This window comes from Contarinia nasturtii, unplaced genomic scaffold, assembly GCF_009176525.2.
Source record: "Contarinia nasturtii isolate CC-2019 unplaced genomic scaffold, AAFC_CNas_1.1 Cnas_scaffold_129, whole genome shotgun sequence".
NCBI classification, from domain to species: Eukaryota; Metazoa; Arthropoda; class Insecta; order Diptera; family Cecidomyiidae; genus Contarinia; species Contarinia nasturtii.
In genome coordinates, this window is record NW_022197486.1 from 7,306,509 (window position 1) to 7,332,707 (window position 26,199).

Below are 26,199 nucleotides of genomic sequence, written 5' to 3' on the forward strand. Positions count from 1 at the left end.
TGCTTTATTTTTATTTTCTCTTTCTCTCTCTCTCTCTGTCCGTGTGTTCAAAAGATGTTTTGTAAATATACACAATAACACATATTTCACGATTGTGATCTAGGTTGTTCTCGAAGGAGAGAAAAAAAAGTACAGAAGGTGATCAGTTTGTTTTTATTTTGCATTGAGATGGTCATTCGTAGCACGAGCGTCATTCATTTAAAGAAAATCGGTCAAAAATTATGTTTTTTCCCTTATCTAAACCAACTGCAAATTTAATTCACAAAATTTCGAATGTTTTATTGTTGCTTGAGATGCAGCTTGTTTGCCGAAATAAACTTTTTTTTTCCTTACTCGCAAAAAAAATCGTTAATCCCATCGATAATCGTATGACGAGCACTAAAACGGTATGCCAACCATTTTTTTTTCTTCTGCTGTGTGGATTTTTCATGTTACAATATCCGATATAATTTTTTGTTTGTTGAAGTTTCCTTAAAATCCTCTATCCGGATGCTTAAACTAAATCAGGAAAATGAGAGAGAAAAAAAACAAAAGCGTTAAATCAAACGTAATCGTGCCGCATTTTTTTTTTCTGTTGTCGGTTTGTGAGTATTTTTTTTCATAATGGCCATTATTGATTTTCGTTGTGTGTCCACAACATCTCTATATCGGTTTTTGATATCGCAAGGATACGTTTTGCATAATTAGAACATTCAGTGAAATTTGAAACGATATCTTTTTTGTTGTTGTTTTCTTTAAATTTCATTGGTTATGAGTGCATTTCAGAAATCTGTTGACGACGATTTTAAGGTAACCGAAAAATGAAAGAGAGAAAAAAGCAAGAAAAAAGCGACCGCATGTAAAATAGACGATACAACAGATTGCAAGCCAATGAGAGAATAGTAGAGACGCATAAAGAGTTCTTGTTTTTTTTGGTACGGTGAGAAGATATGATAGCAACCAGGTCGCATCCAGTGACAAGCGCATTAAAACTAGTCTCCTGTAAAATTAAAACGAACGACAGACACCCAACATATACACATATATACAACAATGACGACAACGTCGACGACAACGATGTTGAATTTTTAAAAAAACGTATAATATTATGCTGAATTAATAGAATTTTCGAAAAACTGAAATATCAAACACAATGGCATTAAAACTGAACTGAACTGATCTGTGAGCGCTTTTTTTGCTCGTTTTTTTCTCTTACTCTCTTTAAAATACATTTTGCTGTTGTTTGTTTTCGATGATGAAGATGATGATGATGAGATGATGCAAAAGGAATCGAATGTGTCTCTCGCACTCTCTCTCTGTCTCTGTGTATATGAGCCAGTCAGTGTTAGTATCCCATTTATTAATGTGCCTTAGCCACAAAATCTCGCGTTACTCGTTCTCTCCCCGAACAGACGTCAGCGAACAAAACATGAGAGCGTGCATTGCAACAGATTTAATAACACACAGTATCCAAACACACAAAAATGTTCTTGCCGCAGCATTTGACAGCTCTCGTACCAAGCGAAAAAGCAAAACGAAAGAAAAAAAATTGTGTACACACACACAAAAAAAAAATGACATAGAGACTCAAAGTAATAAACAGATAGAAAATGTCGTTTATGTTCGCTTCATATTCATTCTTCTCATTTGTCGTTTAGGTTGCTTCGTCTGTTTTTTTATTCTCTGCGCTCTGTTGTCTTTCATTTTTGTTGCTCGGATTTCATTTGCAGGAGTTGTTTGCTTGTAATTTTCTCTTTCTTTCAAATCGGTCGCCTGACCGTGTGTTGTGGTGCCTCTTTATCACTATTGTTACCAGTTTTGTGATGCAATGAATACACACATACATCGATCTACACTCTGCTGCCGCGTCGTCGTGAATTTTACGATATACGTTGGCGTGCGCGCGTCCGCTCATATATATATATTTTTTTCTCTCGGTTGGGCGCTTCGGCTCTTTCGCTCATCAATTCTTGGTTTGTTCGGTATATATGCATGTGGATGTGTACAAAACAACTCCACACACTCCGCGCGTACTTATAGCGTTTTAGTATTTATGTCAGTGTACCATTTGATGCGTAAGCTAATTTATGTTGACATTTTTGAGGTATGCCACACCGAATCATTTGGTTGGATGACTATGGTCACTAGCACACATACACACACACACAATAAACACACATATAAACACAATCATGCACATATCTATCTCTATCTTGTATACAACACCGTCTCCCTTGTGGATCATACACAAAATGCTCACTTATGATATTCTCGTTTCGAAGATTTCACATGTTTGCATCGTACATTGGCCATAACAAAAAAACATCAACAAAATCGACTATTTATATTTATTTGAATCTTACAATTTACACCGTGTTACGGTGATTCACTGCTCATATTCGATTTATGCGATACCAACCATACGTTGCGACGATCAATTAAGTGAAATTGGTCTAGTTCCGATGAATATCTTGAGTTTATGTATCGAATCGTACGCAGTAAAAGTCGTTTTCATTTCAACGATCATACATTCATATCAACTAATAATGATTAATCAAAAAAATATATAATTGCGTCTAGTATCCTGACATGCAGCATCCACGATAAAAAAACTAGCTATCAAAATGCCAAAATTTCAAATTTGATTAAAAAAACAGAATAGAAAAAAGTCTCACAAGAAATGTATGAAGCCTCACAAAATCCAAGTCAGTTCCTTGAATTCCATATACACCGAACAAAATACCGAGTTGCGTTTTTTTTTCGCTCTCATCTGCGTGGAATATGCTTCTGTTTTTCTGCCAGTGTTGTGCAGTTTTTTGTTTCTCTCCTTCTTTTCTTCATCATCTGCCATATGGCTCATGCAAGGTTCTCAGGTTTAATCACAAAAATGGCAGGTAATTGAAATGTTAAGCCAAAACCTGATTCGAAAAATATGCACCCGTTCATTGCTCTTATTTTGATGTAAAATAACTGAAAAAAAGACAGAGAGCGCGCGAGAGACACAGATGAAAAAAGGAAAACGAACAAAAAACACCAACATCACAGAAAATTCCAAGATATCAAAGTTCAAATTGAAAGAGATCGAATGATCCACAGGAATTCAGACCGAATCACATGATTTCAATTCGCAGTACACTAATGATACTTTTAAGTTTTTGCCTCCATGTGCATTCAATCTGGACCTGTGGTATTCACATGAGTTCGGTGTATGTGTGGCACTGTGACTTAACATGTGTCAGCTTTTCATCATCACATCATTTCGAACAATCTCGAATTATTACTATTAGAAATTAGATAGGTTATCATAGTTCGAGTATATCAATCGCGATATGTCAAATGGTGAGGGCCATTTTTGTAGTGTGGTACACGGTTTAAGGCATTTTATTTGTTGTTGCTTGCTTTTTATTTTTATTTTTTTACATTGAATTCGTGTGTATGGTGTTGTTGTTACTGTTTAAGAATGCATGACATGATGTCGCTTGTAATTTAAATTGATTTTTCTATTTGATTTAGATTCATTAAAATATCGATTACATTGGCTCTGGACAGCCCGTTTTTCCACATTCGTACCTGTCAAATTTGAATTTCATGACAAACGTCTTCGTTTCTATTTCACATTGTTCACGTACACATTTGAAGTGCACACACACACACACACACGACAAAATCGATGATAGAAGATATGAATTGAAAAGCTAAGCTTGGTGACAATATGTATTTCTTTTTCGGCGTACTTTTCACAGGGAGTGCACTTTTTCCCAATTTTTTGTTTCGTCTGTCCAAAACAAATGTGCCAACGAAAGTTAATCCATTTTTAATGAATTTGGGAACAGAAATGATTTTTGATACTTTTCGGTTTTTTTTTGGTGACAACGATTAACTATGGATGAGAATCAGGTGAATGCTATGAGTCTCTCTCTCTCTCTCACTCGAGTCGATGACAAAGGCCACCGATAAACCGACAGCAATCGAAGAGATGTTGAAAAAAAATAACAACAAATTGACGAAGGAATGACGCGCACGAAAGAACAAGAGCGATAGAAGCCCACAACATATCAAAACCCAAACCGATATACACATTATAAGGCTCAGGAAATCTGAGTATTTTTTTTATATTTTCATTTATTTTATAGTTTGTCTCTAGGCTCGCTCTCGCCCTTTCTCTCTCTGTCCGGCTCTCTCGATGCATGAAACATAAACCATTTTAATCACCAAGAAAATTTTGCCATCAAATATTGGATAACATTTCGCTTCGTCTTCGTCATTTTAGCTGTCGGTCGCCAAGTTTCATGGTGATTGTTCGTTTCTTATTTTTGTTTTCATCTACTTTGCATTATCCTTTGGATCCAAACCATGCAAAAGATCAGAGCTTGCAGAGTTAAGAAAAATGTATGAAGCGACAAAAGAGAGCAAACCGAACACTCACACGAGATGGAACAGCAGTTGAAAAAGAATAAAGTGGAATAAAATTCCATATTCTGTCCATTGACTTTATCCATTTGTCATTATCTCGTTTCAATCAGTGATCCGAAAACTTTAGATATTGTCGTGTTTATAATTAGCGCATGTTTTACTATTTATAATTCACAGCACAAGATAATTAAGACAAACACATACACATTACTTGCTATTATATCGGAAATTATTCATCGAATGCATAAAACAATATTAAGAATAAATGAAAGAATGTAAAAATGACTGAAAAGAAGTGGCGGTAAAAAAAATGAGTACCAAAAGAGTATGTCGCGAAACTAAACCGAGATAATTCTTTGAACACAATAAAAGGCACGACGCTTGACATAGTATCGATTTTACTTTCAGCATTGGATACTTTTAATTTTTCAATTTATGCGACAAAGTCACATGTTTCGAATTCAAAATCGCAACTTATTCGTTGAATCTTCTTAATGCTCCACTGTATTAAGAGCGAAAAAACATGAATGCAAGATATTTTTTTACGTTGCAATGTCGCGTGTGTTGAAGTGGATAGCTCAAGGCCACCTCCTTTCATTTAAAACTAGACGATATTCCCAGGTACATCAATAGCACAATGATTGTCTCGCAAAGCTATGCTCAACATTTTAATAAGCTATCAAAAAAGACTAATGATAGCAAACCATGAAAAATGATAAAATTTTCTAGTTTTCGTGTCGTCGACCAAATAGCAGGTGAAAACTTGTCCAATTTATTCAATCGTATGCTATTTCATAAAATGAATTCACTATCGACCAGTGAAAATTATTAAATGTCTTTGAATTCAATGAAGAAAAATGTGTAGATGTGATTCCAAGCAATAGTAAAAAATGTGCTTTTACAAAAACCTCAATTCAGAGGTGGAATAAAATGATGTTTTATTAATAAATAATAATTTATAGTGAAAACATGTTTATTGACATCATTCACGGTATTCAAATTATAGACCAAGTGACAAGAGCTATGTTTCTTCTATTCTCGTTTAAAATGAATATCAATTGAAAAAAAAATGTAATGTTCGGAATGTGGTGTTGAAAAATAGTTGTATCGGTTGTGATTTTGCATGTTTGTTAATTGTGGCATTTCATTTGAGTTTTTCATTCGGAGATGGGGAATTGTAATTGGTTTTTGTGTGTGTGTGCAATGTGCATATATGCAAATCAGTGCATTTGCATTCGTTTGATCGTCCATCAATTGTTGCAATAAGCAACAATTTCGATTCAATGATAAATCAAACGGAATTAATTGGAGATAGAAAGATATAGAGAGAGAGAAAGAGAAAGAAAAAAAAACCGTTCATGCAATAGGCATATCTACTGACCAAAGATGAGTAGATGCAAACCCTTTTGATTGGATTTTAAACAAAAACAACGGCCTCCTTTCAACTTCTCTGATGTCTCTTTCTTCTCTTGTGCTCCGTTTTCGGTAGTAAGTTTAGTAATTTAATTGCGTTTTGTTTTCCGTTTGAAATAAATGCACAAATTGCAATGCCGTCGGCTATTTAACTATCATGTTTTTTTTTTTTGAAATATACAAACAATGTGAGGCAAACCGCAACGGTATGTATGTGATAGTGTAATTGACGTTTGATCAGACAGAAAAACCTTACACACATACACGCACGATAGAAATTGAAAGCAAATCAGAGATTTGTTTGCAAAGTGTGTTTGTGAGCGTGAATCGCGTGTCATCTGTAGCTAAAAATCAAACAATTTTAAACCGAAAATCGGTTAAGTAAACACCCGCAAAACAAATCAAGTAATCCTCATACCGTAGAGTGCCATAGCAGCAATACAATGAAATTAAGCAAAGTAAACAGTGTTGCAAAAGAGTCACGTACCGAAAATGGGCGCATCAATTGCAATCATATGATTCGGCATTGAGCTTCGGTTGTTGTTTGCTCGAATTAAACTAAACGAAAATCGCCATCGGCGCAAATGTATGATACACAACAAATTGTATCTTTATTTTTGTTTTTCTTTACGCTCTCACTTTCTCATGCATCATGTTTTAATCACGGCCACATCAACACAGATTAGAATAGAGACAAAGCAAGAAAATATAATGTGTGTTTGTTGTTTTGACGTGATGTTAATTTTCAAAAGAAATCGAATAAGAAACCGGAACATTCGATTAGAATTTGAATTAAGTTTGGCAACAAAGTAATTGTCTAATTTTCCTTTCATTTCATTTTCGATAGATTTGTTGGTGTTCTTTCTAATTTATACAATAAGTTCTAATCCATCTTTCAACACAACTAATTGATGATGTCTTTTCTCTCTTCTTTGCTTTCACATTTTTTTTTTCGTTTATCTGTTGCTGTCGATGATGCTGTCGCTGCATGGTTAATGCCACATCAATACTGTGTGGTTCACATCGAAAACAGGTCACAGTGGAGTCAATCAATTGGGTGGTGTGTTCGTTGGCGGTCGACCGTTACCAGATTCGACGCGTCAAAAAATCGTCGAATTAGCCCACTCAGGTGCACGGCCTTGTGACATATCACGCATCCTGCAAGTATCGAATGGTTGTGTTAGTAAAATATTAGGACGATATTATGAAACGGGCAGCATACGACCACGCGCTATTGGTGGCTCAAAGCCACGAGTCGCCACCGCTGAAGTTGTTCACAAAATATCACTCTATAAACGCGAATGCCCAAGCATTTTTGCATGGGAAATACGTGATCGATTACTACAAGAAGGCGCCTGCACAAACGACAACATTCCTAGCGTAAGTATACAATGGTTTTTCATTTATTTATTTTTTAAATAATAATTGCATTCTAGGTTGGTGTTGAAAACCGAATATTTGTTTTTTTTCATATCAGGTTTAATCAATCACAAGCAAAAAAAAACATATTTTTTTTCAAAACATTGAACATTTCAGACATCATTTTTGAATGAACATTTTCATTCAAATGCATTTCGGTTTAAAAAGGACACTTTTCTAATCAAAACTAGTCAAAAAAGGACTAATACGTAGGTTGCTCCATAATTTTTTTTAAAATGGTACTTATAGTGTTGCCCGATGTAAACCATTGTCATATTCGTAAAGTTTGATGTTTTGGTATGTATTCGTGCCCTGAACCTTTTGTCGTACGAACGCTATTTGTATTGTTTACAGTGACTGGTAAACTGCGACTCAACAAAAAAATGAATTTTACACGTGAAGATTTTCGTAAAATGATTTACTACGATTTTCGAAGTAAATTATCTCAACAACAGTGTTTCGATCGACTTCATTTGGCCTTTGGCAATGAAGCACCAACCCTTCAGACAATTTATAACTGGTACCGAGAATTCCGTTGCGGTCGTAGTTCGCTCAAAGACGAGTTTCATACAGGTCGTCCAAAATCGGCTGTTGTGCCACAAAACATCGATGCTGTCAGAAAACTGATTATGGAAGATCGTCATGTGACCTACCGTGAGATTGAGGCATCTTTGGGCATTTCATCCCACAGCATACATACAATTTTGCATGAACATTTAGCCGTAAAAAAGATTTGCTCTCGTTGGATCCCACATAAATTGACCGATGAACAAAAAATGGCTCGTGTGAGTTGGTGTAAAGAAATGCTCAAGAAATTCAATCGTGGTGCTTCAAAAGACGTTAATAAAATCGTCACTGGTGACGAATCGTGGATATATGCCTATGAGCCCGAAACGAAACAGCAGTCGACTGTATGGGTCTTCCAAAATGAAGATAACCCAACGAAAGTTGTTCGAGCAAGAAGCACTTCGAAGCGAATGGTCGCCTGTTTTTTCGGGAGAAGTGGTCATGTGGCAACCGTTCCACTAGAGGATCGTAAGACCGTCAATTCTGATTGGTATACCACCATTTGTTTGCCCGAAGTGTTTGGTGAAATAAGAAAAAACAACCACCGTCGCAAAATAATTCTTCATCACGATAATGCGAGCTCTCACACATCTTTTCAAACTACTCGATTTTTGACCGGTCAAAACATCGAACTGATGGGTCATCCACCGTACAGTCCTGACCTGGCACCCAATGACTTTTTTTTGTTCCCAAGCGTGAAGAAAAAACTACGTGGTCAACGATTTTCGACACCAGAAGAAGCAGTTGAAGCGTTCAAAACACACGTTTTGGAGATATCAGTTTCGGAGTGGCACGAATGCTATGACAAATGGTTTCATCGAATGCAAAAGTGTATCGATCATCTCGGGGAATATTTTGAAAAACAATAAAACCATTTTCGACAAAAAACAACTGTGTTATATATGTTTTTAAAAAAAATTATGGAGCAACCCTCGTAGAGCTGCGTATAAATAATTTTACAATTAAATTAAAAGAAATCAGTTAAATCGAATTAAACATTCATTCTGTTGATCATCCTTCTCTTCATTCCGGTTCATTTCGATAAATTCCAAAATGCTAGAGACAGGGATTGACAAAAATATGTATCTTTTGCACTTGAATCTTGAAAACGATAAAAACATGATAAACAACAGCAATAAGAACAATCAACAAACAAAACCACTTTAGACCGTTGACAAAACAGGAAACAACAACTCCAGAATACCCAATGCAACGATACACACACACACACACACCAAATGCAAATAGTCGTTAAAGTTTTATTGCGTAAAGAAACTCAACAAGTTATCACGTTGTGGCGTTGAATTTGTGATGAACATTTCGAAAAGAGAGGTTATTTAAGTGAGGATAACGAGATTTATACGCCATTTAATTTTATTCTAAAGTTTTTCACAACGTTTGTTACCCAATTGTTAGAGCTATATGCCGCCCTTCAGCTAGAACAAACTTTTGCGTCGCCTCTTACCACCTCATTACCCGAAACGGTATTTAATATTTCAAACAATTTATGCGTCAACGACATCCTTTCGTTAGAAAATGTTAACCAAAAGTGATGAACCAACTACGTATATTCGCAAATTTCTTCAGCTTCTGCTTCATATCAATCGCATGATTCGATTATTGTAATTAAAATTTATTTAGCCAAAGATGCAAAATTCGAAAATTGCCACCTTTCACAAGTGCAACAATTTCAAATCCTTATAAGAATGAAAATGTTCATCTTTACGTTCGATGAGCGTTGCAAGGTTATCGAAAATCGATAAAAAGCAATTATTCTGAACGGGACGCAAACCGATAAATAAGTGCAAAATCATTGCACAGCCATTGCCGAAGGACACCACTATATTAAATAAGTGTGACAAAAAGATCATGAAAATAATGAGCCGCATTTGCTGAATAATATTATCTTCGTCCCCCGTTAAATTTATGCGATTGCCTCCTCCATTTTCTTTTTTTCCGCTTCTGCTGCTGTTGTTGTTATTTTTATTCCTTCGTTGCTGGGTGACATCGTAAAAACCGTTTCTTTCGCTCCTTGTGGCGGGATGGGTGTATAAATGTGTGTGTGTGAAAATGCGCGCGCGAAAACACCGAGTGTTTGAGTGTAATTCAATATTTCTCACTGTCACCATCACTATTGTCCTCATTATCACTTGGTCGCGCGCGCGGTTAAAATGTGGCCGAACTGTTTGTGTGTGATTTTGTCTGTATGGTCTTGCAGACTTCTTTTCTCATTCACATTTCTTTCGATTGTCATTCGATTTTTTTTCTTGCTTCTCTTTGCCATAGCTAAACAAAATTCACTCTCTCCGAAATGTGTTTGCATTCATTCACCACAAAACTTTACCTCACTATAATTTATCTTCTGGCGATATTGTGTGTTGTTGTCGGCGACTCCTTCGTCACGTCTATTTAACAATGTCGTGAAACGCTATTCGTTTATGCATTTTTTTCTTCTTCTCTCGTTCGTTGTTGTCGTCATTGTTGTTGTTTGAACTCACCCTATTTTCTCTGTGCCAACATTTCATACATTTTCTCACTTGCTCCTTTGCTTCCATCGATATTGACTTTCATTTCGGCGAAGTCCCATGCGCTTTTATCTATTTTGAATTTTAAATTTCGTTGTGGCGTTGATATTTATGTTCTTATTCATAAAGGCTTGTCTCGCATTCACGGCGAAGAACAGCATTTGTGGGTGTGTTTGTGTGTCTGTGTGTGTCTCTGTGTGTGTATGGCAAAAATGTTTGTGATGCGTTCATTATTGGTACGCATTGTGAGAGTGGCGCTTATGATATCTAAGCGTTGATAATGTGCTGTCGTGAATGCCAAACAAGAAAAGAGACTGAAATTATGTATTGTTCAAAAGAATGAAATGATTTCTTTTCACCTTTTTTTTTTGTTCATACTTTATCACATCATTGTGAAAGAGTGAATCACGCACAAATGTCGCAGTCGTTATCATCACCGTTGTTGTCGTCGTCGTCGCCGCATTTATCATATTGATGAGGAATTCACACACCGCTGTTCGTTGATTAAGTGCTTGAAATTCGATCGAATATTGTCTGTTTTCAGTGGATATCGATTTAGCAATACTTTTTTTTTTCATTCTCATCAGACAGACGATGATTCGCCAAACGTCAATTTTCGTTCAGCTGGAAAACGAGATGAATTCCACACTCTTTTCTTTCTCTCTCTTTGGTTTTCGCTCTTTTGCAGAATCGAGCACGGTGGCGAGAACAAAGCCTAGAAACATTCTAATATTTTCTTCTTCTTTTTTCTTTAATGAAATGAATTATTAATTTTAAGAAATTCCATTGAAATGCGAACAATTTTTTTTTTCATCATTTACCAAATTATGAATATATTCGCATATGCTACATACGTGCATAAATACATCACACGAATAAAAATGGAAGCATTCTATCAGGACGTGGACGCGATTAAATGCTTCCCGAAATGAAATCGAACAAATAATAATGGGAAAAAAAGAAAGAAAAACGGAATACATGTAGTCGGGCGCAATAACGAGCGCTAAAAATGAAGATTTTCATTAAATCGATGGCACGTGGCAATATCGGCCACGCTTTTCTGCATTTTAAGCGTGTAATATCGCTCTCTTGTGTTCGCTTCACGTAATTTTAACAGATTTTTGTACTGCTTACAAAGTAACACACTTCAGCCATCTAACCGGCCGATTATTCGTTTTACGGTCCGTACGACGGCGTCGACAGCAACAACCGAACTTCAAACAATATTTCAAACGCGTAACGCCTCTTTCTTCGTTTGACGATTTTTAATAAAATTCTTATTAAATATTTCCGTTTTATCGAGTTTATTTTTACGAGTCTCCACGTTTTACATTGTTTCTTTTTTTCAGTTTGTGTGTGTGTAAACGAGAATGAGAGAGAGAGAGAGAGGACTGGTTTCTATTGCGCCATAGTTTTTGGCTGTCGAAAATGCCAATAATATAAGACTAAGATTTTTACAGCTACCATCCGAAAAGATTGCAATCAAAGAAATTCTTTATCGCTTGGGATGGACGACTTGGACTATCTTTCAACTCGATCAATATATTTAAATTACAAAATTCAAGTGGTTCTAAGTTTAAGCTATCAAACTAGCTCTTGGAATACTTTATAAAAATCACTCTGTCAAAATATTCATAAACACCAAACTGAGAGTGAGAGAGAGAGAACAGTTCCCAGCATTCTCAAACGAATATTTGAGATGTCCGTCAAATTTTCGACATATATTTGACGAGTAAGATACACTTTTGTTGCCTGCAGGGGTTCAAATCAAAGAAAAAGGCCATGCATTCATATCACAAAAGGTAGCCCATCGCCGACAAAATGTTTTGGCATTAAAACTGTCGAAAACAATTTAAAATTCCCAAAACACACACCGAAAAGGGCGAAAGAGAAAGAGAGAGAGCCTGAAGAAACACCATTTTTATTGTTCATTTTGGCCGATCTATCGGACGCTCACATTTTTGTGCGTGTAATTTCTATTTACGCTTACAATTAATCGATGTGAATTGTCTTTAATTTATTGACTGTGGATTTCGAAGGTCTTTCTTCTCTTTACGGTCATTGGGCATTATTCAATTTTATTATTGGTGAGAGAGTGATCTTAGTCAAAGCATAAACGACAATTGCGACACACAATTTTTTACATTCATCTTTCTCTCTCTCTCTCTATTGCATTGAAATGTGTCCCTTCAAGTGCTGTGCACATCAGGAGAGCAATATAGATATATCGACAAGCGCATGGGCTATTTAAAAATGCCGACGATAGAATTATGTAACCGATTTCTGTTTTGCTTTCACAAAGTAAATTTCCATTCATCTTAGGATTTCTTTCTGCTTCTTCGTCTTCCTTTTTAGTCGTCGAACAATGAAGGAATGAACTGTATTGAATGGTATTTAGCCGCATTACTGTTGTTTTCTGTGCATCTCGTGTGATCCGCTTCAATGCTATTGTTAATACGTACACACAAAATTACATACTACCTATACCACAATTAATATAGTTTCATTTCATTTTTCGTTGCTACCATTCATGTCCGCTGCATGCGCCAAAATGCGTTTGCTTATTCTTTGTACAACAATCCCGGAAATTCCGTTGTCTTGTTAAGCTGGTGTTATTACATGGTTTTGGATGTAGAAAATTGTTGCAAATCGAAAAAATAAAAAATTGTATACTGAATGAGGTCGTAGGACCCCTGATGTTGCATCGATTAAATTATACAACAAACAATATTTGACTCAGCAGTGACGCGCTTTGATCGACAATAAATTTTTTTTTTACCCAAAACATACACTTTTCGACGATTTCACTTCATTTTTGCTCCCTTTTTTTGTAAAATCACTTTAATGCGGGATGTACGATGTCATCAAAATCTTATGCGAATTATATTCTTCCCAGGCACTGTTTGAATGGTGCGCAGTTTGGTAAAATCCATAAAATTGTGAAACAAATCCCAAAACTGTTTACTTTTATAAATACACGAATAAAAATCATTCATTTTATTGTGTAAATTCGTTGTTATTGTTCAATTCACTGCGCAGAAGCTGCATTGCAAATGAAGACGCCTAAAACGATGCGCTCATAGCTGACGAAATCTCTAATGAGTCTCATTGTAATGCATTTTTTTTGCTACAGTTTGTTTCACTGCAATTTTTTTTTCTGAAAATGTTTACGAATATTTTATTTACATTCTTAAATTTTTGCACATTTCTTTTTTTAATTCGATATATACATATGTTGGAAGAATTTACTCAAATATTACAATCACTTTGAAAAATTAATAAAACAAACATCGATGGAAAACATGTATAATGAATTGCACTTGTTCCCTCTTGTAATGCTGTCAGCATTATACTGTTATTCTAGAAGTTCATTGGGAAAAGAGTGTTCAAAAGTCTGAGTTAATTTAAAAGCAATTGTAAAATGAGGCTGAGCCGAACAACATACGATTCTTGAGAGTGTAGAACACAAGTATACAATAAAACGATAAACAAATTGCATCAACTTAAGCTCAAATGCAATAGCAATTAGAATTTTCAAATGAAGAGCGCAGAGTATTAAAATTTCGGGTTCAAGTGTTGTTATTGTTACATATATCGGCAAGGAAATTGAATCAATTCCATGAACAGGAGAAAGAGAGAGAGAGCGAGAAGAGAATGATAAAGAAAGGGCAGACAAAATAGTGTTGTACGTTTAATATAATATTTTTGTTATATCATATTTTCGATATTCGTATTTATCTCTCCGTATTCATTTCGGCGATCTGTTTTTTTTTTTTGTTAAATCCCCGATTTATTTAAATCCGTTCCGTTCAATTATTATAATCTGGTATATTTAGTGTTGTTGCTGTTGTTGTTTGTTAGTTTGTTGTTGTTTGTTAGTTTGTTGTTGTTTTGTTGTATTCGGCCCGTTGAATTCATACTTAACCGACAATCATTTCATATCCTTGTGAAATGCGAAGGTCGTGCTCATGAGCCGAGAAGAAAATTGCTACCGTTTCTGTTGCTGCTGTTCGTTGTTATTCGGAAGAGAGTTGCAAAGAGGATAAAATACAAATATTAATACTTTTATTAAATATATAATTAATTCATTGAAGCGCAAAAAAAGAGAGCATGCACAGTAGCTGTTGTGGCAGTTCATCGAATTGCATATGGCAACCGAATGGGCCCATTTCAAACGACAAGCAGCCGTGTCAGCACTAGGGCTGAAACAAGAAAAAAAAAACGTCCGAATATAGAACAATGGGTGGAAATATGTGTGATGATCATAGCGCGTCATCTTTGTGTGTACCATCATCATCAACATCAAATTATGTTTATCTTGTTACAAAACGAACAACGATGACAGAAAATCATATTTAACCAACTGAACGCATATCCCATGTCCTGACAATGTGAGTGGATCTTTGTTGTTTTTTTTTCGTTCGACAGCTACGGCAGCAGCATGTCGATTTTCACTGACAAGTGAGAGAAAAATGGTTAAAACACAACATATCGGTAATAGCAATGGCATTGTACGCAGTACGAATAGACACCCTTTGCAACAATCAACATTAGAGAGTTTTGGAATGAGCGAAAATGAGAAAAGAGACCAATATTCATCTTCACATTTCTCGTGCGATAAGCGCATTCACTTTGCTTGCCGATTGCACGGTGCATGATGCACGCATACATTGTATAAGCACTGGGGTCTCCCAACGGTGTTATATTGCGATATGAAAGTCGAGATAAGATAGAAACATGAAAGAGGGAAACATTCATACACCCTTGCATGCTCTATTTGCACTAGTTTTTTTTTATTTATCCTTTCAAATCGAAGTATTTTTTTTCTTTTTCTCGCTCGTGTGCGGCTGAAGAAAGGAACACTACCTTTAGCAGAAAATCCACTGTTGTTACACATGCATACGACGAGAGAAGGAGATAAAAATCATATTATACGGTTTCAACAATTTTTTTTTTTGATTTTCGAAGAGCACATGCTTTTTTATGAGAAACATTTTCGGTGATGTTGTCCGCCTTATGTGCATCTACATATGTTCGAACCACAATAGAATCATAATATTGACTGCATTGTTGGCTGAAATTGCACTCTATGAAATGGCAACAAAAATACAATGATTATTGACTTCATCGATATAATCAAACAACAAAATCTGTGAGATTGTACGCATTATGCTCGATTTTTATCAAATCGACCCATTTCATTCAATATGCATCGCATTTTACGACCGGATGCAATCTCATTTTAATGGACACTTATTTTTTGTGCAACCAGTGCTCGAAAATTTCATCGAATTTTAATTTTGTTTGTGAGAGACATATCCAAATACACCGGAAAAAATGATTAGAATCAGATCTCTTGAAGTAAATCCACAAGAAAGTTTTCGTTCATCATATATTCAGAGACAAAACTTCAAGACATTTTTCACCGCGATGAATCCGCAGCGTTTTCCAAATCATAGTGGTAAAATTGCTGTTGTGGTAACGCCAATTCTTCTGCTCCACTCATTTCGAATTGAGTAATTGATGAAACCGAATCTTAAACGATAAACACACCGTACACCTTGGCAAAAACCCTATGATATTTGATCGCTCATTTCATGTTTTAATAATATATTTATGTTGTTTGATATATGTATTCATGGACAGATTAAGTTTTAAATGGAGTTGGCGTCTTTCAACAAATGTTCAAGCGAGAAATGTCTCGAAGTGTCTCGGTCTCAATTCGATTAAACAAAGTAACAAAAAAAAAACCGTAAATGGTTTGAGAAAATCCACAAATAAAATGGCATTGAAAGGATTTGAAAAGGCTTTTAAAATGAATAGAATCAAAGGAGTTTTCACTTTCATTTGTTTGTTTCGTTCTTGCTGTCAAAGTGCGTATTTTTTCGGTTCTCTTCGAAGTTTTGTACCAAAGTGGTAAATCTAGCGGAAAATCGCAATCAAAAACTTTGTACGAATGTTTAGGCGGAATAACATTTTTTTCTCTTTTTCATTCGAATTCGGTCGAAAATAGATTCGTAATTGTCGTTAAATCATCAAAAGTTTAATTTAAATTCATTGAAAGAAAAAGACCACACGAAGCGTATTATTCATGAGCATTTCAATATAAAGAGACAGAAGCAATTCAAATTCGCGTGAAAATGTAAAAGACAACGGCAAAGATAAAGGGAACGAAGAGATTTGGTTCATATGCTTTTGATGTTGATCAGCGACAACACGGTGACAAAATGAAATCGAATCGCAAAACCAATTATGTGTAGTTAATAGAGATTGTTCATGTTAAATGCATTAAAACCAGAAAATGGGAGATAGAGAGAGAGAAACACATCGGAGATACAAATCTCACTTTCATATCTTATGATTTGATCTCTTTAACACAAGGGAACATAGAAAAATTGTGAAATCAGGAGAGATATACACTTGTTTCACATCTTGTAGTTTTAAATATTTTGATTGCATGCGTTGATGTGTCAGGACAATGATGAAAAGAAGAGCAACAATAACGAAAAAAGACAACAAAAACAAGAAACCGAATGGCAATTGACCCCAAAAACTAAAAACGAACCGAAACAAAAACACTCATTTTATTTATTCTTCCAGTGTGTGTGTGTGTGTGTGTGATCATCAATCTGACACTTTTACGTTTGCTTCCACATTTCCATTGTCATTCACCGATATTTGTTCACATTATTACAACATTATTTATTCAATTCGTCATATATTATGGTCTGTTTGATTCGTATATTCACACACAAAGCCATACACGCATACACAATTGTCTACGGTCCCTTTTTTTGCGCATCACTTGAATATATAATATGTCTCAATTTGGTAAGTGAGAGAAATCTGTCGAATGCGAAAAATTGAATGACTGGAAAAAGAGTCAAAATCCGAATGAAGTACACAAAAAAAAACCATACACCCAAAAGATAGAATTAAGTGATAGGCTGTGACGAATGCCAAACAATGGAATAACACACAGTAGCATAATATAATATTAGAAAAAAGGACATGTATACACATTTTGCACACAGCCCATTTTAATGTGAATGGAAATGGAGAGAGAGAAAAGAGACAAAGTGCAAAAGTGTTTTTATTAAATCGCGTCCAGAAAACTAAATGCGAAACGCATTTAACGATACATTTCGTATTTCTCTATTTGAATTTCATGTTGTGAATTGAAGCGTAACTTTGAGACGAACGAAATACCGTGCAAAATTCACAACGAATTGGAGTTTTATCTTCCTATTCTTAGTTTCGCTTTTCAGTTATGTCCGTTCATTGAAAAACTCTTGCGATATTCTGATTTTCATTCTACATACGATTGCGAAAAAAGACCAACGATCAAACATGTAAGACAGAGTATATTATAATGAAATTAAATTTGCCAATCGGAAGTTAACAGCACACTTACATACAGAATTGCACACACTTTTGATTTTAAATCCGATCGCTCATTGTGCGCACTCGTTGAATACCAATAAGACGAGCGCGATACAATTTGTTCTTGAGCATGTGTCACACCGGAAAGGAGCTACTACATTCTGTTCTTCAACACGTGCGATATTATTTATTTCCGGCTGAAACGAATTCAAATCCGATTTATTTCAACGAAATATTATTAAATGTCTATTTAAACACTAGACTTTGCGATAACATTTTTTTTCCTTTGGCATGATGCAAAACTTTAAAAAAAACATTCAGCATAGGAAATAATCCATTTCAGCACACTATCTAATTGAAATAAATGAAAATTGTTGACGCATTTGTATTTCTTCGCATTTTTTTTAGGTGTCTTCAATTAATCGTGTCCTTCGCAATTTAGCCGCACAAAAAGAGCAACAACATCAACAGGGCTCCAGTTCATCACTGCATCATAACAACACTTCGCATACACATCATCATTCTCAAAGTAAGTCATCGCCAAATTTAATTAGAAGAAATATAATTTGATTCTCGTCTTTAAATCTCATATTTAAATTCCAAAAAGATTTCTGACAAAAAAAAATTATCCAAAAAATTTAAATCCAAAAAATTTGACACAGTTTAAATGAAATCAAAATAGTTTCGTTAAATAGTTTTTCTTTTGTTTTACTATTTTTTCATGCCATCACTTTTTTTCAGGGATTGTTCCTCTGAGGAGGAGGAATGGTAAGGAGGAAAATGAGGAAGAGGAAGAGAGCGAGGAGGATCCTCCTCCTCCAGTGAGGAGGAAAAGTTTTTTTTTTGCGCAAAGGGCTATTTTTATATCAAAAATATCATTTTTAGCTAAAAACATTTTCCTCCTCGATCTCCTCCTCCTCCTCACCATTTCTACTCCTCAAAGGAAAAATCCCTGTTTTTGCCTGCGAAAGTTTTTTTTAAAAGCTTCCAAAATATGCAACTGACCTAAATTCAAATTCGTTTTTTAAGCTTATGCAAAATGGGCAAAATAATTGTATGAATAAATGAATAGATTTTTGTTTGATGTACATCACTCTTCATCAACATTGTGCATTTCAATTAAATTCGCGACTCGAGAATAATTAGGCCAGTGCAAGAACTTCGCGTTATTCATTGAAAATGTTTGGAATTTTCGTTAAATTCTCTCTTATTTTTCAGCTTCTGTACATCAACAATCGCCAATAATCGATCGTGTTGCCGCATCAACGCCACCAACATTGAGCAATTTATCAAGCGATTCGGCTTACGATAAATTTCGTTTGCTAAACGGACATCATGTGAGTTTATCATCGGATGATTTTTTTGTTCGTTCTCTTTCTCTTTTTTTTGAAATGAATAAATGATGAAAATCATTTCGATTTAGCATCATCATTTGACATCGCCACATCATTCGGGCGGTAGTGGTAGCGTGGCGAGTAATGGTACAAGCAATACAGCATCTTGGCCACGAACACCAACGGCATGGTATCCAAGTGCTGGTGCAACAACGCCTATGTCGTTCGGACTACAACCGCTCAGTCCATCGGATGGTGCCGGCATTGCAAGCGGCGGAACATGCACCGTTCTTGGTGAGGATATCGCATCAAAAAAAGGTTTGTCATTAATTTCATAAATCTTATGTCATAAATTACGATTTATCCACATTACAAATTGATTTGCAACTCAAACAAACGAAAATTGCGAAAAACGAAAAAAAAAAAATATGATTTCGGATTTGAATGTGTATTCAATCGATAACATTTGTATTTGTTTTTTATTTGAAATGGTCTGACGTTAAAGAAAATTGACAAAATCTTTGGTGTTTTATATTTGTTATCCCTTTATTGCTATCACAATCTAAATCCTTGTAAGATTGAATGACCATTCATAATGGCTATTTTCAATAATGAAACAATGAAGAATCGTGCACAAGGTCAACTCTTTTCAACAATTCTACTTTATCCACAAACAATGGACACTAGTCTATTCGTTTCGTGTAGGAAGTGTTTGCGCGTGTTCGTTATTAAAGGGGGTAATTGATTCGGCACATCGAAACATTTGCTGAGAGTAAGAAAAAAGAGGAAGAAAAAGATATTCCAAATAATCCAACAAATAAAATTGAAATGTCCGTTCAAATTGAGTGTATATGCGTAAAATTGGCATTAGTGAAAAGTATTCCATTTTATTTATATATAAAAAAAACAAAATTGATAGAAATTTCAATGTAGCGACACACACACATGTGTGTGCCAATAAATCCTTACGTTCAACGTACTCGGAGCAGCTGATAAAGTAGCTCTATTGTACGCTTTATCAAATGTACAATAAATAAAGCGGCAACAAAACAAATTCATGAACAAATGATCGGCCTAAAAGTCGATGGCATTTTTATTTTAAAAGCCAAAGCGTGAAGTGAAACACGAAGAATGACAAAAAAGGAGCAACACCATCACAAATCATCAAACCATAAATTATGAACAATTGACACGATCGTAATACATGACACATCTTCTAAAAACTCTCAAACAGAAATTTATCTAATAATAAATGGCAATCATAATACAGCAGCAGCAGCATCAGCATCAGCAGTGGCGGCAACAGCAACGCGACACTGGCAATTCACCCCGTGGCACAATAGTCGAACTGACGATTGAATCGAATAACAGTAATAATGGTTCTTGTAACAATGGAATGGAATATAAATAATAATAACATAGAAATGCATGTTCATAACCAATAACCATGTGTATTTTACGGTGAACATTCATAAGTGGCCCTAAATGTGGTGTATTGTACATTGGATTTGGGAATGTCGTACATTCATGCCAGAAAGATCTGACTGCGCAAAACTACAACTATTATTGAGAGAGAGAGAGATTGGTTGGGTCTTTGTGCGGCATATAACGACTGTGCAAATTAAACGGCACTTTAAATTGTTAACGGTATATCATCGATTTGGGACTGTCTTTTCTCGTACAAAAAATTGACGCTCACTTTACCCTGTTCGGGGTTGGCGCTGCTTATTTTGATATTCCTTCTATTTTCAATTTGAAATCGTAATTGAAACGACATATTCCCATATTATACAATTTTCGTTTGGGCTGTTTTGCATTCAACACACACATATACAAACACAAAAAAAATAACACCAACCGTGTTTGGCTCTCTTTCAGTTTGAATCCTACTGTTCTCTTTCTTTGAAACCATTGTTTCACTCTTTAGTAAAAAAGCAAAATATTGTCGACTATTTCTCGGTCGCATACTGATTTCGTCAGCCGCATCATCATAAGCGTGTAATCATATGTGATGACATTTTTGCGCCCAGTTTTTCATTTCTTTTAACAGAGTTCTGATTATTTCAATCGGGCACAGACACAGATGACAATCACAAGAGCAAAAAGGACATAAATATTGAATAATCAATACACAGCGCCAGATACACCAATGAAATTGCCATTTGGAAGTATCACAACACGAGCTTAATTCTCTCTTTTGCTCATTCAATCTCCTTTTTTTTCACTTCGCATTCAGGCGCACTAGAACAATGCAACACGAAAACGTTTCATTGATGAAGAAAATAAAACACACTCACATCGTCATTCAATGGAAACGGAATCAAATGAAAATGAAAATCGAAAAATACAAATTGAAAGTGAGTGTATGACATCTCATTATGTGCATTAAATAATTTAATGGTACCTTTTTTCGGATTGTCGTTTGTCCTGCGCTTCGACTAAGGCAACAAACAATAAATAAATGTTCAGGGAACAAAAAGTGCACACATATAAATTGTTTGCACCGAGAATGAGAGAGAGAGGGGTAGAAAGAGAACGACTGTATGTCTGATCTAGTCTCTCTGGTTACCGTGGCTGTATGCTAGTTGTGTCATCAATTCAGTACCTCAAAAAGCTGCACAGATTTACCTCCTCAAACACATTTGATTCCCTCCATTCCATGTGTGTTCTCTCTTGTTCGGGACTTTTTTTGAGTTTGGTGTTTTGATCTTTTGCTACTTAACAAATCTTTTATATATATCGATCACAATTTATAGCCGAAAAATCACCCAACGAACCCAAATGTTTATTTTTGTGCATCTCACTCGCTCTTCGCTCACTAGCTGCGTTTCCATTCACCTTTTTTTCGGAAAAATTCAAAGCATTCAATATGTTCTCTATGTGTGAATGGTCGATAAAATTTATTAGTGCAACACTTATGGTCGATTAGCTTAGAGTAACATACTGCTTATAGTATTGAATGGCCGTTGACAATTCAAGCATTCAATCATTTTATTAAGAGATTTGTAACTATTTGTTTTGTATTTGTGCTCGTCATATAGATTGTTGAACGGTGAAGATAGAGAATGACACACAGAGACAGAAAGAGAGCGATAGAACGAAGAGTGCCAAAAGAAGAAGCACAATAACAAACACACTGTTGAAATGAAAATAGACTTGCAGCATTTCATTGGAATTGGCTGTGAAAATAACAAAGTCAAGAGAAAAAAGGCATCAATCATTTCAAAAACAACATGCGATGCCATGTAAGAGGAATGGAAAATCCGAAAACAGTAGAGCTTCAAGATTTCGATAATCGACAATCATCCGAAATGGTGTGTAATAATGAAGAGCCAGAGCTCCTGTAAAAATACAATGAAACCCAAGAAAAATGGAACACATTTCATGAAAAATGATTCAAACAATGGGCCATTGAATTTTTACTTGTCTTTTTGCTTATATAGCTATTTTACGCTGAATGGTGCCATTGTTTCTTGATTTCTCTCTTTCACCCATTTATCTTATCGATACCAAATTAGGTGATGATCATAAGCACTTAAAATCGATCTTTGCGTTATTGTCAAAAAAAAAATCATTATTTTGCGGTTTTCTTTTACAATTTTTGCAGCAATTCGAACATGTTCACGCTGTGAAATCAATTGATTGAAGTGTGGTTAAATGCTCTTCGGCCGATGGACTCGATGAATGTACGATGAAAAATGCTTGTGTTTTCATTCTCTTGATACTGTGAAAATAACTTAATAAACTCACACTTTTTTCCGTATTTTTGTTATTGAATCACCAACTTCCGTATTGCATTCAGTCATGCAAGTGCGTGCTATTCGCCATCACCAGCCCCGTTGTCCGAAACAATTGCTAGCTGTGTTTTTTTTTATTTGCGTTCGCATAATAAATTTGTATTCATAATAATTGCAACAACATATCTCTCTCTGTGTCTATATGTGATATGCTCATAATTTATGCTCAAGCAAACCGTATGCGATAAGCAACATGATAAATAATTGTTTGTTTTTTGTTTATCGAAGCTGAAACATTTGATCGTTTGTAATGATTGTTATATTAAGTGCGGAACGACTCTTACCATCCAAACATATTCGCATCCATTTATGATTGCGAGAGTAATTGTGAAGGAGTCGGACAGAAAGAGAGAGAGAGTCTCTCGATAAGAGACAATGGGCAAAGTTTTTGCGTAAATGTAAAGCATAAACCGACGAGCACATCATTCACAATAACAATAATGGCAAAAAGTGACAACAAATTTAATTGCTTTGGTGATTTGTATGGTCATGATGTAAATGTTTTGTTTGGATGTGTAGTAGTGTCATTGTGGAATGAGAATGGTTCCGGATTACATATTGCGAAAAACAATTGACTCTTTGGCTATCCCTCGCCATGGCACGTTTGCAGAAAAACTGTACAAAACACTTAGTACAGCGCGATACAGTACAAAACAACACATCAGGGGCGCCCTCGCCACTTGATGTTGCTGCTCATAACGATAAATGTCAATAAAGGATTACACAACAGAAAATAGCACTCTTACCAGGCGATTTCGTGCGGGCATCAATTATAATAGTATAATTGTAGAATGTGATATGATATCGAAATGTGTGCGTGTTTGGCGCTCGCATTTGATTCGTTGAAAAAGTGCGAATGAATAAAAAAAAAACAACAACAGCCGAAAAAATATGCAGTCCCTCTTCCGCTCTTCATAACAAATAACAATCAAACTGCTACTTATATGTATTCCTCTTTTGGACCGGGAATATTGCTTTGTTTGTTCTCGTTATTGTTCACGTATTTAGTTTATTTATTACAATATTTCAATTACATTATTAAATATTGTACGAATACATTTAATAAAGCAAAATCCAGTGACACCGATGTCAAGCATTCAATTTATAAATCGACGATATGTAATGTTTAGGGTGCATATATGCATATGCCATTTGAGACTGACTCCGCAACACAACAACAAAAATTGAAAATGTAAAGTTGAAAGTTATATTTTATGTGTAATCCCTCTTCGTTAAGTGAAGTGACTATGGAAGCGAACAAACACTCTAGAGTGTTATAAAGAATGAAGTGCTCTTAATCACATACAACAAAGTTAATTCGCATCGTCAACACAGTCATTAGCACGACCGAAGTGCGAACAAGGTTCTCAAGAAAAAACGTATTGACTTTGCTTCTTTTTCTCTCTCTCTCAATCTCTTTCTTTAAATAGGAATTATGAAAAATTAATAAAAGAAACATTCAAGTCAAAAGTATTCAACGAAAAAAGAGAGAGAGAACGCATTTTCAACTGTTTGTATGTCACTTAAATATTACATACTGTTAAGTTTTCCTAAGTGTTCTAATGACACTTTTTACTGCTCTTCACTTATGTATGTGTGGGAGAGTCGCCAAGGAAATCCATTCAACTTGAAAAATATAATGAAAAAATTGCATTATTTTAATGTAAGCGCTTTAATTTGAACACTAGTCTGAATGACGAATTCAAATGAACATGCTTGCATGTTGCTATTCAGTATTATTTGGTTTTATTAAGTTTTCTTTAAAAATTTCCATTTGCAAAACTGCACATAGATTCATAGGTCTAATGGATCCATTTACAGTTTGGAGAGTAGATTTGAAATGACTCCTTTGGGATTCTTTTGTGATTTTTAAAGTGGAACCTTCGTTTTGTTCGATCTTCACTTTTGTTAGAGACCTTTACTTTTCGAAAATTCTTTTTTTCATTTTTCCATTTCGGTTCTTGGCGAAAAATATGAGGACCTTTTTGTGCTCCTCACTTTTTGGGAGACGAAGCTTTCATCAAATATCCCCCATGCCATGGGCCCATGGTATCGTCAACTTCAGAAGCCGATTGAATCAAAATAATTCGAATTCGTTCATCAATTCAAAAATTAGTGGCATGACATCATTTCATTGGCTTATAAGCATATATCGTAACAGTGACCCAAATCTATATGGTGAATTTAATTAAATTATTTCAATTTAGTTGTCAATGTTAAAAGCGGATGAAAATAAATCACATCACAACAATGCTAAAGGCATCAAAATTGGTTATTGTTATTGTTGTATTCGGATGAAATTGTTTGAGTCATGATGGCATATTTTCAAGAAGAATCGAGAAATTGACATCATTTCCAATGAAGATTGAAAGCAGCTGTTTTGTAGTGTTACCATTTTTAGCGTCTCGTTTTTTCCAATTTATTTGCTAAACGATAATGTTGGCGAGCACTCATCCGTCTAACTGAAGAGCAACGAACGAAAAATTAATGAACCGAACTGATGGCGTATACACTGTCGTTCAAAAGTTTCAGCCCGACTACAACATTAGACTTATAAATCTTTGAAGACAATATGCAATATACTCACTATTGAATAGAGTCGGATGCCGTTCAATTTGAAACGATTTTCTTCTTCTTAAAATTAGAAAGTTTCGAAAAAAGTAACATGTCAAAAAAAAATTCTACGAAAAATGTGTGGTTGTAGCAAAAAAATCGTAAACTGACATTGGATGCGAAACCTTTGAACGGCAGTGTATCAAACTCTCCGTTAGAGATGCGGAATCTTCGTAGTCATCGTTTGGTGAATGTGTTTTGATTCGATTTCTCTGTCATTCGTTTTCTTTATCTGTTGTTGTTGTTCTTTGAGTGTGTGGGTTTATTTGAACTACTCGAAATAGTTGGTTGGCTGAAAACTTGTTGCATTTCAATTGTTCATTCCAACTGAATGCCACTTTGGGTTTTTATGGTTCCGTTCCAACGAAATCTCATGGGAGCGATGAGTTTTATTGGCAAAATCCGGAGCGTGAAAAGGATTTGAAATGGAATTTATTTCTTTTCTCGACACATCACGCTCAAATCTACGCATTAGCAAGCTGTATGCAAGGTGTTTGATCCACCGCCAAAACCACACACATTCTAAACACTTAAGCAATTTTATCAGGGGTAATTGCGCAGGAGTTACATTGTTTCGGATTTAAAATTGATGACATTCGAATCCACTTAGCAAGTGTTTAATTTTATTTCTGGCGTCAATAATAAACACCGTTCCAAATGTCAATTTGAAATGTCTTTAATTTCGAGGTGTAAAATCATAAATAAACAGAAAAAAAGCTTCGCTTGTGTCACGAACAAGTTGCTTCGGGGGGTAAT

General features: G+C 35.2%; 1 protein-coding gene across 4 annotated transcripts in view; it reads left to right on the forward strand.

Moving 5' to 3' along the window:
• LOC116346551 (paired box protein Pax-6) overlaps positions 1 to 26,199 on the forward strand; it is a 40,565-nt gene that overhangs the window by 4,853 nt on the left and 9,513 nt on the right. For all 4 annotated transcript variants that reach the window (XM_031776685.1, XM_031776701.1, XM_031776708.1 and 1 more), the window contains 4 exons: positions 6,839 to 7,185; positions 18,108 to 18,228; positions 18,918 to 19,036; positions 19,123 to 19,351. In XM_031776685.1, the coding sequence (XP_031632545.1) occupies positions 6,839 to 7,185; positions 18,108 to 18,228; positions 18,918 to 19,036; positions 19,123 to 19,351 (816 nt within the window). The remainder of the gene's footprint in view (positions 1 to 6,838; positions 7,186 to 18,107; positions 18,229 to 18,917; positions 19,037 to 19,122; positions 19,352 to 26,199) is intronic.